General features: G+C 45.9%; 1 protein-coding gene across 1 annotated transcript in view; it reads left to right on the top strand.

Annotated features, from left to right (window-relative positions):
• The window catches only part of FLI1 (Fli-1 proto-oncogene, ETS transcription factor), a 113,180-nt gene that overhangs the window by 82,354 nt on the left and 13,841 nt on the right, over positions 1-16,985 (top strand). Inside the window, exon 5 of the mRNA XM_082661164.1 lies at positions 1,529-1,594. Coding sequence (XP_082517290.1) covers positions 1,529-1,594 — 66 coding nt within the window. The remainder of the gene's footprint in view (positions 1-1,528; positions 1,595-16,985) is intronic.

Below are 16,985 nucleotides of genomic sequence, written 5' to 3'. Positions count from 1 at the left end.
ATTCTCGGCTATTCCAAGCGCATGACCGCCTCCTTTCTAGAGGTGTCTCCACACAGCCACACTTTGGCATAGAGTTCTCTCAGTACCATCACCGCCCCTCTGCTTTTTTTGTCTGGAACTGTTGCAGAGCTGAAAGGAATAGTTGCTCAAGCCCAAAGTCAGAGGTTCTAGGCAGTTGGATGACTCTTCCAAAATTCTCTCTTCGTCATCTGGCCTGGAAGGGCGCACAGCTTCTCTGAGGCACGCAACCAAACGCCCACAGCTGGGTGAGGCAGCCACTCCACTCCCGTGTCCCTTCCGGGACTTGAGACTAAAAATAGGAGTGTCTGACAGCCCATTCCCTGTTCCAGGCCCTGGCACCCGAGTCCGTCCACTCGGTCCCAGGGAGCAGGCAAAGGATGGTTTAGAAGGATGTTTTAGCTCCCAGCACCCATGTCAAAAGCTTATAAAAGCAGATCCCAGCCCACCTGATGGTGCTTCAGAGTTTCCACGGGAGAGCCTCAAGGAGGACGACAAAAATGCCTGCGTTTCCAAAATAAAGCTCTTGGATTTGCTGGAAACAAAGGCACACGTCTAGTTTTAGGAAAGAAGGGAGAAGTTTTTTACATGCAACAACAATAAAAAAAAGAAAATGCCCAGACTAAATCTACTAGAAAATGCCCAGACTAGAACTGCTTTCAGTGCTTGCTAAAAGTAGCTCTGCATGAACATTTAATTCTAAAAGGTTGTATATCAGCACCCTGTGATGACAGAAAATTCAGCGGCTTACGCCTCACGTTGAGCTGTATTCTCTTAGCTACGCATAAAGGGAGACAAAAGTTACTCCAGGGAGCGCTGCCAGCCCCACCCTTTTCCCAGCTCCTAGCACCCCCTTCACCAAGCACCTTGCCCACCTGTAAACCCAAAGGACATCACAGTGGGAAGAAAGTGGCCGGGCTTCTCCTCCGGGGCGTGGCAATACAAGCTGCAGTCCAATCTGGCCAGCGCTGGCCCACGGACAAGACAAAACAAAAACAAAGAGGAATGTGCAACAGAGGCCATCTTCAGCCCGCAGAGAATAAAATATTTACTATCTGGTCTGTATAAAAAGTTTGCCACCCCCTTTTGTAGCTCAAGGCGAAGAAATCAAGATCCAGACACGTAAAGTCCCTCATTCACGGTCACACGGGAAGTCGGTCGAAGGACCAGGACATGGTGCCCAGCCCTGTGTTCCTGCTATGACATAGTGTGGACCCCAAGAACTCTAGAACCTTAAACGTGGCTGCTGGGAGGGCTGTGTGTGTCCCGCCCATGAGCATTCTGTCCTACCTTCCTCAGACCCTAACTCCAGGAAGCTATTACAGTCCTGCGTGATTGGCCCCCCAAATGGGTGACATTAACTGTTTCTTTCTCTCAAGGACTCAGTCATCTGTCCTTCCATCCTTCTCCCTGTCTCCTGCCCTCCCCACTCACTTCTCATCCCATCTCCTAGTCTTGATCTCGGAAGAGTGTCTTGGTTATAACCTGATGCGTTTGCTTCGCCTTTCAGGTTCACTGTTGGCCTATAACACAACCTCCCACACGGACCCGTCCTCACGACTGAATGTCAAAGAAGGTGAGTCTGTTCTCTCACATGTAGAATTGTCCTCATTACCAGCCCAGCACAGTCCACGATGGTAAGACTGCGGTGGGGGAACCTCAGGTGTGTGTCCCAACTCTCTTGTCCACTCAGCTTTTCTAGAAGCCTAAGCTGATCCCCCTTATGCTGCTCATTGCAAAAACATGACAAGGTTGTAAAATATCTTGTGATAATTCCATAAAGATGCGACTTGAGGTTGTTACTCCATGAACGAAAGCGTGTTGCTCTTGGAAGGAAACGGATGCTGCTCACTTTCAAAACCAAAAGGCGGGGGATTTCTTTGTTGAAGGAAACAAAATGAAGATTTCAAGGATTCTTGCAATGTCATATTTTCAGGGGGGTGTTGGTAAGAAATTTAAGCGATATCAATTCATTTTTAAAGTGGTGATTTGGAGATTTGGTCTAGTTGCTTTGCTTTGGTTGAAAGAGAAAGAAAATGGTCTCAGCCAATGGTTTTCGCCAGTGAGGGTTTTAGCAAACATTACAATACATTTCTCAGCATCTTTATTCATGAAACAACGTTGTGGAGATTTCCTGCTCCAGACACTGTTAGATTCCAGGCATTTAAACAAGTGAATGATTCATGGTACCAGGTTTAAGGGAGAAAAAATGGGAGTGAAAAAATTCTGCCTGAGGCAGAAGAAAAATTCCATGGAGGAGGGGCATTTTGAGTGGGGCCTTGAAGGATGAGTAGGAGTATGAAGGGCACTCTCTTCCTTGGCTCTCTCTCTTTCAATACTTTTTCTTTAAGGCACACCTGCTGCATAGAATGAATGAAGGCAGAAGTTTTCAGTATTGGTTGCATGGAGTTAGCACAGCATAATATTTCAGAGAAACATAAAGCTCTTCTAAGGCAAGAATCTTAGAGACATTTGGTTCAAAACTGTTTTCGGTTATGGAGGAAACAGAGACCCAGTGAGCCTGGGTGTCTTGACCAAGTTCACACCTTCGATCACATTAGACTTCCTGTTTCCTTTTAACAATTTATAATCAGATGATGACCAGACAATTCTGTGGAGGAAAAATTCAACATAATGAATATGTTTGTAAACTTTCCTGGTTTTCTGTGACTTTCTTCACCTCTTACCCCACCTTGGGCCAGTCTCTGCTACTGTTTTCTTTCAAAGTCAGAGTTATTGGCTTTTGCCATAAAAAATCTGAAGTCATATTGACTCATCATACAGTCCAAGCCACATTTTATTAGGTGACCCATTTACCATCATGTTGCAAATGTCCATAAGAGACAAAATATATTACAGTGTCAAACATATTAGATTGAGGTCGGAGCACCTCTGGTTTACTTTGGGGAAATCACTTCATGCCCTGAACCTCAGTTTCCTGTCAAATAAAAGGGCCAAACTAAACCAGTAAGAGTCACCCCTGACTGTCGAGCTCCTGGCTGCTGCAGGTGAGGGTCTGCTTTCGTCCAGGGCCCCTCTGCTCTGATCTGGTTCACTTACTGAACTTCGTTTCGTCTGCAGATAGGGATCCATGTCTTGGAAGGAAGGAGGGAGAGAAGGAAGAAGGAAAGGAAAGAAGGGAGGGAGGGAGGCAGGAGATCCCTGAAAACTCCTCCAGTTCTGCAGGCTGGGACCTGCTAACTCCACCAGGATTAACCAGGGAGACTCTGGGGGCAGAGCCTATGAGAGAATATCTGATATTGGACGTAAAATACAGATTTTCGTTAAGAAGCAAGTTTTTCTGGGTTGAACTGCGCTGATAAACGATTCATTACTCCTCCAGGGGTCCTAGCTTTCAGCCTCTCCCCTACCTGCGCTGCTGTTCCTTCCCTCGGTCCTTTTGTGAGTTTGTAATGCCACGCTGGGCTCTTTGGGGCTTTCGCAGGAGCTGCCTCTCTTCTGAAATGAATGAACTGCAATATCCAGGCAAGTGCGCACTGCAAAGCCCTCAGTCAGGTGGTGCTGGGCATTTATCTCCCAGCATCGGCCCTGGCCTCCAGAAACGGTTACGTCTGCGCTTTGCAGGTGCAGCTTTTGTCCCCAGTAAAGCTTTCCACTTGAGTTGTCTTGCTGCTCTGTCGCCTTCCCCCTCCTGAGGTGGTCTGGATCTGTCTAAACGGCCCATCGTCCGCAAAACAAAGTACATTAGCAAGACAAAGCTAGCCACGCTCCTCTCTCCCTGCTTTTCACCCTCCTCCCCACCTCTCTCTTCTGCTTTTCTCTAATAGCTATCTTGGGTTCTTAAAATATTAAATGGAAAAATAAAGAGAAGACGTCATGCAACCTTAGCTCCGTCTTGTTTGAATAAGGCACATACACAGCCCCAAACAAACCGAGTCCAACAAGAGGACCAGAGCTCTGTGTGTGTGTGTGTGTGTGTGTGTGTGTGTGTGTGTGTGCATGAGTGTACGTGTTTATTTCACAAAGGACAGGTGCTGGCATCACGCACAAAAGAAAGAGTTGAAGAGATAAATGCTTCTATGAATGCTTCTTCAATGTGCTTATCAAATGAGTATGTCTTTTTACTTTAAAATGGCATAATCATCTTTCCAGCTTGTCTCTTGAAAACAATTGCACTCTCTAAGGGTTATTGGTGCCCAAGAAGTAAGGCTAGATTTTAAAAATTCATTTGTAGCAGTTTTTAAGCTTTTTCCAAAATTAAATATTCTATGGTCACAGATTGGACCGAGCTAAAACAATTATGCTCTCTCTACCGGATACCAAGGCTAATGCACTTAAGAAAATAAATTAGAATGGAAGCAACTGCTACCCATTTTCAATGCAGCCGCCACTGTCATATGTATAGGATTCTGCAATGCCTCAGACACTTTCACGTGCTTTGCCTCTGCTTTTAAGCCCGGCAACTTCCCCGAGAGGTAGATTGAATCAGCCCCATTTTTCAGACAGGGAAAGTGAGGTTCAGGACTATTAAATGGCTCCCTGAAGGGCACACAGCTATTCAACAGCAGAACAAGGATTCAAACCCAGGGTGTAGGATTCAAAATCCCTTACTTCAGATAGTCTCCCTGACAAACACAGCCTTTCCCTTCTAGCTGGCTTTTCATGAAAGCAATACCTTGCCTAAATGTCGTGTGGGTGGAGATGTAAATTTTTTCCATTATTTTTCTCTGTCCCTGCAGTTTTTCTACTAACATCTCCATCCACATCCCTGCACTATCCTCTCCTCCCAAAGATGAATTCATACATAACCCCTGCTTGGCACTACCCTCTACTCCTAACTGCACAGAGAATGAGCTGGAGAGCTTTTTAAAATTACTGATGCCCTAGGAAAATATTGTATGACTCCACTCATAGGAGGGACCTTAAATGGGCAGATTCACAGAGACCAGAAAAGTAGAATGATGGTTGCCAGGGGCTGGAAGGAGGGAAGAATGGGGAGTTATTGTTTAATGGACCCAGCGTTTCAGTTTGGAAAGATGACAGAGTACTGATGGTGATGGCTGTGCAACGTGAATTATTTAATGCCACTGAAATGTACACTGGAAGATGGTCAAAATGGTAAATTCTATGTGATATATGTTTTACCACAATAAAAACTGCAAAAGCACATGAAAAGATCTCGACACCACTACTTATTAGAGAAATACAAATCAAAACTACAATGAGGCATCACCTCACAGCAGTCTGAATGGCCGTCATCAAAAAGCCTACAAATCATAAATGCTGGAGAGGGTGTGGAGGAAAGGGAACCCTCCTATACGGTTGGTGGGAATGCAAATTGATGCAGCCACTGTGGAAAACAGGATGGAGATTCCTTAAAAAACTAAAAATAGAGTTACCATATGATCCAGCAACCCATTCCCGGGCATATATCCAGTAAAGACAAAAATGCTAATTTGAAAAGATACATGCACCCCAATGTTCATAGCAGCCCTAGCTATAGTAGCCAAGACAGGGAAGCACCCCAGGGGTCCATCAACAGATGAATGGATGAAGAAGATGTGGTACATACGTACAATGGAATATTACTCAGCCATAAAAAAGAATGAAATAATGTCATTTGAAGCAACATGGATGGACCTAGAGATTATCAAGCTAAGTGAGGTAAATCAGTTAAAGAAAGGCAAATATTATATGATACCACTTACATGTAGAATCTAAAAAGTAATACAAATGAATCTATTTACAAAACAGAAACAGATTCAGACATAGAAAACAAACTTATGGTCACCAAAGGGGAAAGGGTTGGGGGAAGGGATAAATTAGGAGTATGGGATTAACAGATACACACCACTATGTATAAAATAGCAACAAGGATTTACTGTATAATACAGGGGGAAAAAATATATATATATATCTGAAAAAAATACAACAGAAGTAAAAATAAAAAATGTTTAAAAATACTGATGCCAAGGTCCCAGACACAACCAACTGATTCAGAATCTCTAGGAGTGACAGCTGGGCATTGGGAATTGTTTCAAGCTCTCCCCGTTACTCTTAAACCTGCAGCCAAGATTGAGCAGTGCTGACCTACACGGCAGACAGGAACCAGAAAGAGGAAAGGGAGACCCGTCTCAGAGCCACCCAGGTTGTCTTGGAGACACACTGGGAGGTTGATCTTTATCTTTCCTGGCCCCAAACTGACCTAGAAAAGACAGAGCAGGACCTCATGTTATACTAATGGAAGAGCAGGTTGAACTGACCACTGGATTATTAGTTCTTTTTCATCCTTGTCATTGATGAGGTTATAATTTTTATTGATATTGATTCCAACAGCTTTACATGAGTCCATCCCTTCAGCTCTCAGAAATCCCATTCTTATATGTTCTCATCGTGTGTATCTAAGTAGTCATTGGGATTGGTGTTGGTTACCTGATCTTATCCGGAGAGCACTGGGGTTCTAGAAGTTAAATGGCCATTCCAAGTATTGGGTTGGCCAAAAAGTTCGTTCTGTTAATGAATACATTGTTCAATAAAGTTCTTGGTGAAAATGAAAGATGTGTCTTATTTTTGCTTAAAACTGAACGAACTTTTTGGCCAACCCAATACGTGGGAGTCCCGGGGCCCGGACTGAGGATTCTCTAAACCTCGAGCTCCGACCTCCATGCCCAGGGATGAGTGTGTCCGCCCGGGATGCAGGTCAGAGCTCCACCGTGTTTCCGGGCAGCCTTGCTCTGGGCCCTGCCAGCGCATCCCCTGGACGGGCAGCAGCGCTCTGCTTCAGAGCTGCTTTGCATCCTAAACCCTCATTTCCTTAGCTCCTTGTGCTGGATCTGTTTAAATACCTCTGAGTCTCCAAAAGTCAGAGGATACTGAGCTCCTTGTTTATTAACTCCTGGAACTCATAAAGCGGCCCGTGGAGGCTGAGCCTCTAGCCCCCGCCCGGGAAGCCTTTCAGGACCCGCTGTGAAATGCAAACCCACGCAGGTCACCTGCGGCCGGGGGTACAGCCCTGGCCTGCAGTCACCTGGGCTAATGTATAAAACGTCTGTCTTCTTGCACGCTGAGTGTGGGAGAGACAGGGGGAGAAACCACCTTTCCATGTCCTTCAGAGTGAAATGCCTAACCGGCGCTGAAGATTATGCTAATGAGAGCCCTGCTTCTCTCAAGGAGATTTCCAGATGGCAGGACCTGTGCCCATAGCCGGGACCACGGTTCTGCAGCCCTTCACTGTCTGCCAAGCATTTGTACATCTATTACGTCGTTTGCACCCCTCACCATCCCCGTGAGCTGGCAGGGCTGATATTATTATTATCCCCGTTCTGTAGATAATGGAAACAAGGCACAGAGATAACAGGGTCCGTTTGAAGTCACCCAGGTCTTAGGATAGAGCAGGGCTCCAACGTAGGTCTTGCTGTTCACTCCTCCCTCCAGGCTGCTTCTCACCTCATCATCTCAACATATTTCATTCAAGCATCTGACATCTTTTTAAAAAATTTATCTTATTGAAGTATAATTGATTTACAGTGTTGTGTTCATTTCTGCTTCACAGCAAAGTGACTCGGTTATACATGTATATACATTCTTTTTCATCTTCTTTTCCATTATGGTTCATCACAGGATATTGAATATACTTCCCTGGGCTATACAGTAGGACCTGGTGGTTTATCCATTCTCTATATAATAGTTTGCATCAAGCATCTAACAAACATCTTAAACCTTCTTTAATTAATGCTCTCCATTTCCCCAAGGCAGGTATTTATCTCATATCTCAGCCTTAGAGCATATTGGTTCAAAACCCAGGCTCTGGACTCAAACAGGCTGTGTGACTTTGGTCAAGTCACTTACTTTTTTCTGCCGCAGTTTCCTCACGTATAGAATGAAGGCAATCTTAGTGCCCCTTCAAGAGGGCTATTATACTTAGAAATCACTTACCAGGGCATCTGATGCACCAGTAAGTACACAGTATGCTTGCTCCATGGATTACAGCAGTAATTAGGATTTTATCACAAAATCATTAGAATGTTCTTGAGGGTTTACCACATGCTGACACTACACCCAGGGTTATGAAAGACACCATATCAGATGGCGTGGTAACACCGTAGATGAGATGGCCAAGTTGTTTAAAATCTTATTCGGGAGATTCACATATGGAACGATTAAGGAATAATATGAAACTGCATATAATCAAAATGCATGTGACCTACAAGAAGTTCCCTAAGAGAAATGAAGGGATGAAAAATCATTAAATGTTAAAGTGGACCATCCACTCCAAACCTTTCATGGAACAGAGGCGATAGGAGGCCAGGGAAGGTGTGGGTTCCCCCAAGACCACACAGGAAGGGAAGGGCTTCTCTCAGGACCTTAGTAAGGACTCGTGCCCTCCTCCACCCCGTTCACGCATCTCTTCATTTATTGAGAACCTACCATGTATGGGACGCTAGGCTGAGCTTCGGAAACGTGGTACCCAGCCAGCTCCCCTCAAGAGGATGTAGTCAGAGATACAGATGGGCCTGTAAGTCAGTGCTGCGTATTGACTACGGCTGCTACAGCACCACCTCTCGGCACTTTCCCCTGCATTTGCAGCGCCTGTGGGGTGTCCTTGATGATTTAATGATGGAGGTCGTAGTGAAAGATGGGAGGCCTCTGGAAGGACCCAGCACGGTCGTGCTGGAAATGGGTATCGAATGAAGGGAAGGTGGGCATCAAAGACCCAGCATGTCTGGATCTATCCTGTGCGGGGGCTGCGTGTGCTCGGGCTGGGTTTGGGGGACGGGACCAGGTGGGCTCCCGTGGGTATACCTGAGTGTGCCCCCTGGGAACACCAGGGCCTGGGTGTGTGACGCGAGCATGATGGGGGAGCCTTGGGTGGGACTCTTAGTGGTTTAGACGAAACCGAAAGACGGGTATAGTGTCCCTGTGTGACAGGAAGCTCAGCAAAGGAGCCAGGGATTTGCTTCAAAATAGTCAGGGCAGGGAGGGGGCATGGGTGGGGGGAGAGCTGAAGTCAGGTTGACCGTGAGTTCATGCTTGTTAAAGCTGAAGGGCCCTTCGGGGTGCAGCAGACTTTTCTCTCTGCTTTCCTACATCTCCAAATTTTTCCATGATTTAAAAGATGCCCCGAGAAGTTTTGCTTGGATGGAGAAAATGTAGATGCGTGCAGAATGTGGATTCCTGTGCCCTGTGTGTGTGGCAGTGAACAAGGGTAGCAGGTTGGGGGCCCAGCATGGGGGGTGGGCTCGAGGCAGCAGCCTGAGTCAGGGTCTCAGGGGGTGAGCGTGTGTTGGGCGGGGCCTTGGGCCGTGTGCGTATTGCCCTGTGCGGAATGGCCAGTGCGGGTTGGTCTGGAACACGTGTGCCTGAGGAAAGGCCTGTAATGCTGTGAGGTAATCGCCTGTTATTTTTAGGGAGTAAATAACATCTCTCATGGAGCAGGTTATGTGGCTCCACGGGCTCTGTCTGTGTCCGCTAATGTGCACTTAAAATTTGAGGGTATTCAGGCCTCCCAGGAGAGCCTGTTAAGAACTTTGTCATTATATGTTTTTCCTTTATGATGAACTACCCCTAATCCATTTTTAGCAAAAGCAGGGATGATTGCTGAGTGTGTGTGTGTGTGTGTGTGTGTGTGAGTGTGTGCTGTTTCTGTGTCCAAAGGCAAGATTTATGATTATAGAACAGACAGTAGCTTGCTCTCTCCGTTTTATTTTTTTTTAATTGTTTTCCTTTGAAATTCCAGACTTAATGTTTTGTCTGCTTTCAATCTGACCCTCTTTGGAGAGCTACATGTTGTGTGTGTGTGTGTGTGTGTGTGTGTGTGTGTGTGTGTTTTCACCAGAGAGAGATTGAGAGAGCGAGAAAGAGAGAGAGAAAGAGAGAGAGAGTGCTGGAAACAAAGAATCTTTGTCTGTAAGCTGTAGCAGGCAGGAAACCCCAATCCCGAGGGAGCTGAGCCAGCCAGCCCTGTCCTGGAGTCAGACTCCAGCTCTCTGAATTCAATTTGACAGCTTGTCTGGGACACTTTCTAAGTAACCATTATCCTTCCTTTCTCTGAGTAAAAGAACTGTTATTTTGTTCCGTGGGTGTGCTGTGTGCGCTGTTACCGCATGTGTGGGTTCCACAGCGACTAGAACACACTCTCTCTAAATTATTGGAAACACTTAGCCTGTTTCCTAAGACAAGTGTAAATTTGTTCCAGGATAACGATGCAAACGGCTTTCCGTGTTGCACGTTAGAGGCAGGTAGAGGGATTTCGCTGGGGCATTTTGTTTAGTCCCAGTTACGGCACGACTCCCCTTATTTGAAGGAGCTCTTCCATCTCAGAAAAATCTTCAAAGGAATAAAACGTACACAATTTGAATTCAAATTGTGTACGTTTTATTCCTTCGAAGTTTTTTTTTGAAATATGTATAAATATATCTTCCGATGATCGTTCCCCTCAGTTTCTGTGTTTGATCGATTAATTGATAATTTTTAAAGAAATCTACCACCATAGGTCTCTCTCATCTCGGGGAGGGAATTCCAAGGTCTCTCTCATCTCGGGGAGGGAATTCCAAGGTCTCTCTCATCTCGGGGAGGGAATTCCAAGGTAGGTGGGTGTCAGCCGTGAGCCCCCAGGGTTTGAGACAGGCAGGCACAACTGGGTGACCCCCTGGAGTAAAGCAGGCACTGCTCTCCTTTCTCCAGCCACTCACATCAGTTGACTGCCGCAACCTCATGAGGGATGGTGAGGCAAAACCCGCCCTTTCCGGAGTGTGCAAGTTTGCAGGCTGTCCAGGTCCCGCCAAGCAGGATGGACAGAGGTACCGTCCAGCGCGGCCTGGGTCACTTCGAGGTCTGGGTGGAGTGACAGCTTGGCCAGCAGCACAGTTTTTACCCATTTAGGTCCCGACCAAAAAAATGTGTCCTTCAAATGTGAATGGATTCCTGTCTAGACCATTTCAAACAGAACTTTGAATGTTTCCCGTTCTCCCATTGCCTGACATACCATCCTCGGCTGTCTCGCTCCCACCCCAATCCACACCCTATGAGCCACACTCACTCTTGGTGGCCCAGGTCAGACGATGTCTCCTCAACCACCCTTGCCCCACGGCACTTTGCTTGTACCCACTGTCTTCCCAGTGAAGCATCCGACAGAGTATAGCCAACAGCCTTTGGTCTTGCAAGACCTGATGCATCTTGGAGGCAGGGACAGTGCCTTAGAAAAGGCCATGTATGTATGTATGTATGGATGGATGGATGGGTGGGTGGATGGATGGATGGATGGATGGTTGGATGGATGGGTGGGTGGATGGATGGAGGATGGATGGATGGATGATGGATGGATGGTTGGATGGATGGATGGATGGAAATTATAGACAAATTGCCTTAAACTACTCCCCAAGGACTTACTGTAAAATTCACCCTTCATGATGTTTCTAAATCCAAGAGTGATGTTTTGGCCTCGTCCACTGCAAAGATGGGCTCAGGACTTGCCTTTCCCTTTCTGCCACAATTTCCCCTTCATTTGACCCCAACGTGATTCCTCCCAGGCTGTGATTGGTCCCACCCAGAAGTAGAGGGAAGAGCTTGCCGAGAGCAGATTTCAGTAACAAGGTGATCGTTCCACATCATCCCCTTTTGCCCCATTTTTTATCAGCTTACACTCCCCTTGGAGGCCCTTCAGATTTGGGTCCTCTTGCTACGGGTGCCACTGAGAAAGAGGCCAAGGACAGGACCAGGACAAGGGAAAGTCATATTGCAGGAAAGGTTAACTCCTGCTCATTCAACCCTCCTTTCCTCACCTTTCTTATCACCCCCCCCCCCGCCCCATAACGATAACAACTGCCATTGATTGAGGGTTTATTCTGTGCCAAAAACTTTTCTATTCACTTCATTTTTACACTTCCTAACCACCTTATGTAGTTGGTACGATTATTATTCCCATCTTGCATATAAGAAAACTGGGGCACAGATGCGTTAAGCTCAAATGGCAACGCTAGTAGGAATCAGAAGGCAGCACAGAGCCTGTTACCGCAGCCCACTCCCCACCCAGGCAGTGCCAGGCCCCCAACTGCATCTCCCTCTTCCATCCAGCACAACATGGAACGGCCCATTTCTTCCAGGAAGCTGATGTCATCTAGTTGTTAAGAGGATATGGTGAGATTCACTGATTTCTGCTATGGTCCCCAAATCAGGACCCTCACTCAGGGTACTCGGTTCTTGCATTTCAAGAAGCATATTAGGTGGCTTCACAGATGTCCTTTTCTTTATTGTGCTTTATAATTTACACAACATTATACATTTTGTGTATTTAGTATTACATTTTTAAAAATCAAAGAAAGAAAGAAGAGATTTAGAAAAGGAAATGCTATCCTGAGTAACACTCTGTTGATCAATAAGGATTGCAGTAAACGTAACTTAAAAAAACAAGGGTGGTGGATATTAGCTCGATACATCTAGTTGTGAAATTTCCTCAAATTACAAGAGGTAGGCAAGGCCTTGCCTCAATAAGCTTCATTGACCCATGGCTCTCCAGGAAAAGGAAGGAGATCAGCATCACCTGGACCATTTTAAAGACACAAGCCAGGCTGCTCCAGCATCCCAGCCTACACCCCCTTCTCCATCCATAGGTGCCCTTGGTTGGCGAAGTTGGAGCTGAGTGTTCTGAGAGTAGGCATCTCCCACTGCTTATGAAATGCTCGCCCCACACATCACCCCCCCACCGAGAGCCAAGTTTCACTTGAATACTTAACAGAGACAAAATGTGCCTTCGTTGCTCTGCATGGGCATCCTTTCTGCCATTGCACCATGGGTCTCTCCTCTTCCCTGTGCCAGCAGGCATCCTGGCCCCTGGTATTGTTCCTGGCTGCTTCGAAGTGCCCACTTTGGCCTTCCTGCCCGCTTGGGCATCTTCCGTCATGTTTATCAAAACTGCTCTTACATGCGTCCTCGGAGAATCTGATAGGCGCCACCGTGCTCTGCAACGTCAGCGAAGGTGACAGTGAAAACATGAACCCTGTTGCACCTTAATAAAGAAAAACGCTTTATGTAAACCTCAGAGCAGGAGGGGAAGAGGTGCAAGGCTGTGGGAAAGGTATTTGGGGCCAACTTGACCTCCAGAGCACCCCTGCAACTGGACTCAGCCAGACAGCTGCTCCACCCGCCAGTGCCAGGGAGGGGTGTCCCGGCGGTGGACACTCGGTGGGTGAGGTGGAGTGCCACCACAGCTCCACTAACTTGTCAGTGGCGTTTCACACTTACTGAGTGGGCCGTTTGGGTTTTGCATTTCCAATTCATCTCCAGACTCTTGACTACTATTATTTTAGCCCTCCCGTCCCTACCAGGTTTCACTTTGACTCAGACATTTCATCCCATTCCAGATTATAGAGCTTCGACTCAAAATGAAATTGGCCTTGGTTGATGTAACGCCATTTCCATGACCGCAGGGTCTTGGTTTGTAATAGAAGCTGGAAGTGATGGCTGTTAGCTGTGTTGAGGAGTGGGGGTCCCAGAGTACTTTGGGAAGAAAAGGCAAGGTCCACAAGTGCTCTAGGTAATCCACTGGTGGCCACCTCCACACACAATCTTCCAAATGCATTTGTTCTGCAAAATACACTGATTTTTAGAAATTCTACAGAGAGGTTGTTTGAGGGTCAGTAGTTGCTGAAAGTATTTAAAAGAAGTTTGTTTATTCCCACGCTCGTAAACCAAATTTTTCTCCATCTCTCTTCACCTCTCTCTCCCTCCCCTCTCCCTCCCCCCCTTCCCCACCCCAGAGAAAGAGAGAAGCTTTTCTCCTGCCAGACAGAGGTATAGGGACTTGGGGAATCTTCTAGTGAAAAGCCAGGGCATAGATAGCATCATTTGTTATCTTAAGATAAAAACCTTTCCCAAGTTCTTTTTATAGATGTAACATCATACTCTCTTCAGAGAAGCCCATATCTAAGATAATAAATAATTATTTCTCATGAAATATCCTTTTGAGAGAAGATAAAGTCTCTGAGGAAGAAATACTATGGTTAGAAACACTAACCCATGTGGGCTTCTCCCCTCCAGCCTCAGAGATCTGTAAGCAATCCCATGTGAGGATCAATAAAAAGTTTAACACACCTCTGATGAAGTTCAAATTCGTGTGTTAGGCATATTCGAAAGAGAAAGTGGTAAATTACGCGAGATTATTACTTTATCAAAATCCAGGACATCCTTCAAAGCCCAATTCAAGTCCCACCCTCGTCAGGATACTTTTTCCTTACCCACAAAGACTACAGTCTCTTCTCGGGACCCTCTCTCAGTCACTAGCCATCAATGGACCTAATTACAGATTATCTTATCATCTTTAATGGTGAGTTTTGTCCTGTATCCCTTTTTTCCAGCCCTGTAGATATTCAGTAAATAACATTGACAGCTGATAGATTCACTGGGGAAGGAAAATCTAGTTTGTCAACTTAATTAAATATTTACTCAATCCTTCTGCTTCCCTAAACAAAGAACCAGAAGAAATTAGCCTTGGTTGACACAAGAAAGATTAACTTCTTCCCAAGGAATAAAACTCTGGAAAAGAAAATCAGCTATAATCTTAGAAGACATTTGGAGTGTGTAAAGCATTTTCACATGCATGATCTCATTGATTCTCAAAAGAACCCTGTGAGGATTAAACAGGCTATTTGCTTTTCCAAATTCTTAAATTTTAGGAGAATAGTTTTTTCCCCTGTTGCGGATAGGTTGACAGATTCAGAGAGATTGTCACTTGCCTCAGTTCACACAGCTCATAACTGGCAGAGATGGGTGGGAAAACAAGGAGTTCTGAACCTCAATCTAGAGTCTTTTTCCATGGCAGTGAACTGTTTCCCTGTTTGGAATGGAATAAAGAGAAATCATGGAATTCCTTCCCATGAAAATCTTTAAGAGCCCTTAATAACACCACAAATGACCTTAGACTTGATAAGATTTAGGGACCCCTCTTCCAAAGAAATGAAAACCGTTCTTGGTATAACTATGAAAACTCTTCGAGCTTCAAAAGTCTTTGGCCTGCCCAATATCCTAGAGGAGTTGAGAGAAAGGCAGTTTTTCTGCTATGAGTCATACTTTCAATTTCTATTAAAATTCTTATATGGCCACATATGCTTTCTCTCAGGCTTTGGGCCTCCAGGCCTGTGCTAATTTGCATGTCTGGTTTAGATAATGACTGAAGTCCCCTCCAGCCTGAAAAGAAACCTCAGATTCTATTATATAAGTGAGACCACATTCCACCTGCCCAGAGTTGATGGTTGTCTTTAACTCCTGTGCTTTTTGATGTGTGGGTGCAGGACACAGAGGTGGGAGTGTTCCAGGGCTCACCTGCCAGGCCACAAAGATGGAGTGTTCCTTCAGGGAGAACTCACCTGTCCTCTTCTCAACCACACTGACCCCTCAGAAACGCCCTTTCCTGCAAAACGCTTCAGAGGCAGGTCAGAAACAAATCCTAGGAAGCGCTGGGATTTTAAGTTTCTTCATTTGAATGGCCTTCCTAAGTCAGTGTGATTCTAAGACAACAGAATTGGCAATTACCCTGATTCTAAATAGGCAAAAAACTGGTGAACTCTTTAATAGACTAAGCTCATCTCGCCTTTTACTATCTCTCACCCAGACATCAAAACGATACTGTCAAGTTTTTTAGCTTATTTTTTCGTCTTCCAACATAAAGTAATTCTCACAAGGTAAAGAGCTGCTAACGAGGGATTGCCTTTCCAGAAGGGCTTTGAAATCAGTGTTGGGCGACCCAGTCACTTTTCATAAGAAAATTATGGCACTGTGGAGAGCTTTATTTCCATAACATTAGATAGGTCAAGTCTTTGTTCAGATTGTGTTGTCAGCGAGGCCCTCCCTGTCCCAGCACCATCTGCTCCCCTTCACCTGTTTTCTTTTTCTCCATACCACTCACCACCTTCTTATATACGATGTCGTTTACTATTTGTTTTGAATGTCAGCTCCCAGAGCAAGGATGTATGCCTGGCCACCATTGTATTCTCAGCACATAGAACAGGGCCTAGCACAATTGTAGACATTCAATAAAATGTTGTTGAATGAATGAATGTGAGTGGGATGTGAGGTATTAGCTAAGCCCAATAGCTGGTGCTGGGAAGAGGAAGAACCTGGGGTCAAGAGAAGGAAGCGAGGTGATAAGATACAGTCTGTGTCTTCCCAGAGATGCTCACCAAGAAAGGGGCATAAGTGCACAAAGAATTACACCAGGAGGCTGAACAAGATGAGGGCAATAAACGCGAGACCTTCACCGGTGAGCCTTTGCAGAACTCTGGAAGAAAGAGATGCAGAAGCTGAATCATGCAACAGATGCAAGACCATCCCGTATCGCCAGAGAGTGAGGGCGACCCAGCTGAGGAACGCGGATGGGAGAAGATCAGATCCGGGCTCTCAGCAGAGCCCAGAGGGCTGAACACAGACTGCTTCTCATTCACCTTCAAGCCCTCTTACCTAAGGCAGCTGTTAGGTTTTCTTCTTCTGACCCAGAATCCTCTTAAACCTGAGGCAGATTTGACCCAGGAAGGCTGCAATTTAGTTGCGTCTGCAGGGCCCAACATGGAGGGGAGTTTGGGCAAACACCCAATTAACTGAGTATAAATTGCTTTTCCACACAAGGCGGGCCCCCAAATCCCACTTTGAGGCCTCATCAAAATAAAGAGGTCGTTTAGACTCGTGTGTCATTTAGACACAGAGCCCACGGGAGGGACGAACTCGAGCGAGGGTCCCGGCTTGGTGGGGAGCCTCGTGAGACCGTGGCGAGGCTGTGCCCACAAGGGTGCCACTGGCCTCTCCAAATTCTCATCCTTGAAAGCCATCCATTCTTCAAGCATTTCTCTCACGTGTCCTTTCTTCCCTTTGCACGTGGAATGTCTTAAACAGTAGTTTTATTCTCCTCCACACAGCGGGGCCGGCTCTGAGGCTGAGGGGCTGTTTGGATTCCAGGACAAGATCCTTGAGCAAAGGAAATCTGATCCAGGATGTTTTTTTTCTGTGCGTTCCAAGTTTAA

This window comes from Grampus griseus, assembly GCF_964374135.1.
Source record: "Grampus griseus genome assembly, chromosome: 8".
Taxonomy (NCBI): domain Eukaryota; kingdom Metazoa; phylum Chordata; class Mammalia; order Artiodactyla; family Delphinidae; genus Grampus; species Grampus griseus.
The sequence above is the reverse complement of the archived record's forward strand: the minus strand, read 5'-3'. Positions and strand labels throughout refer to the sequence as shown.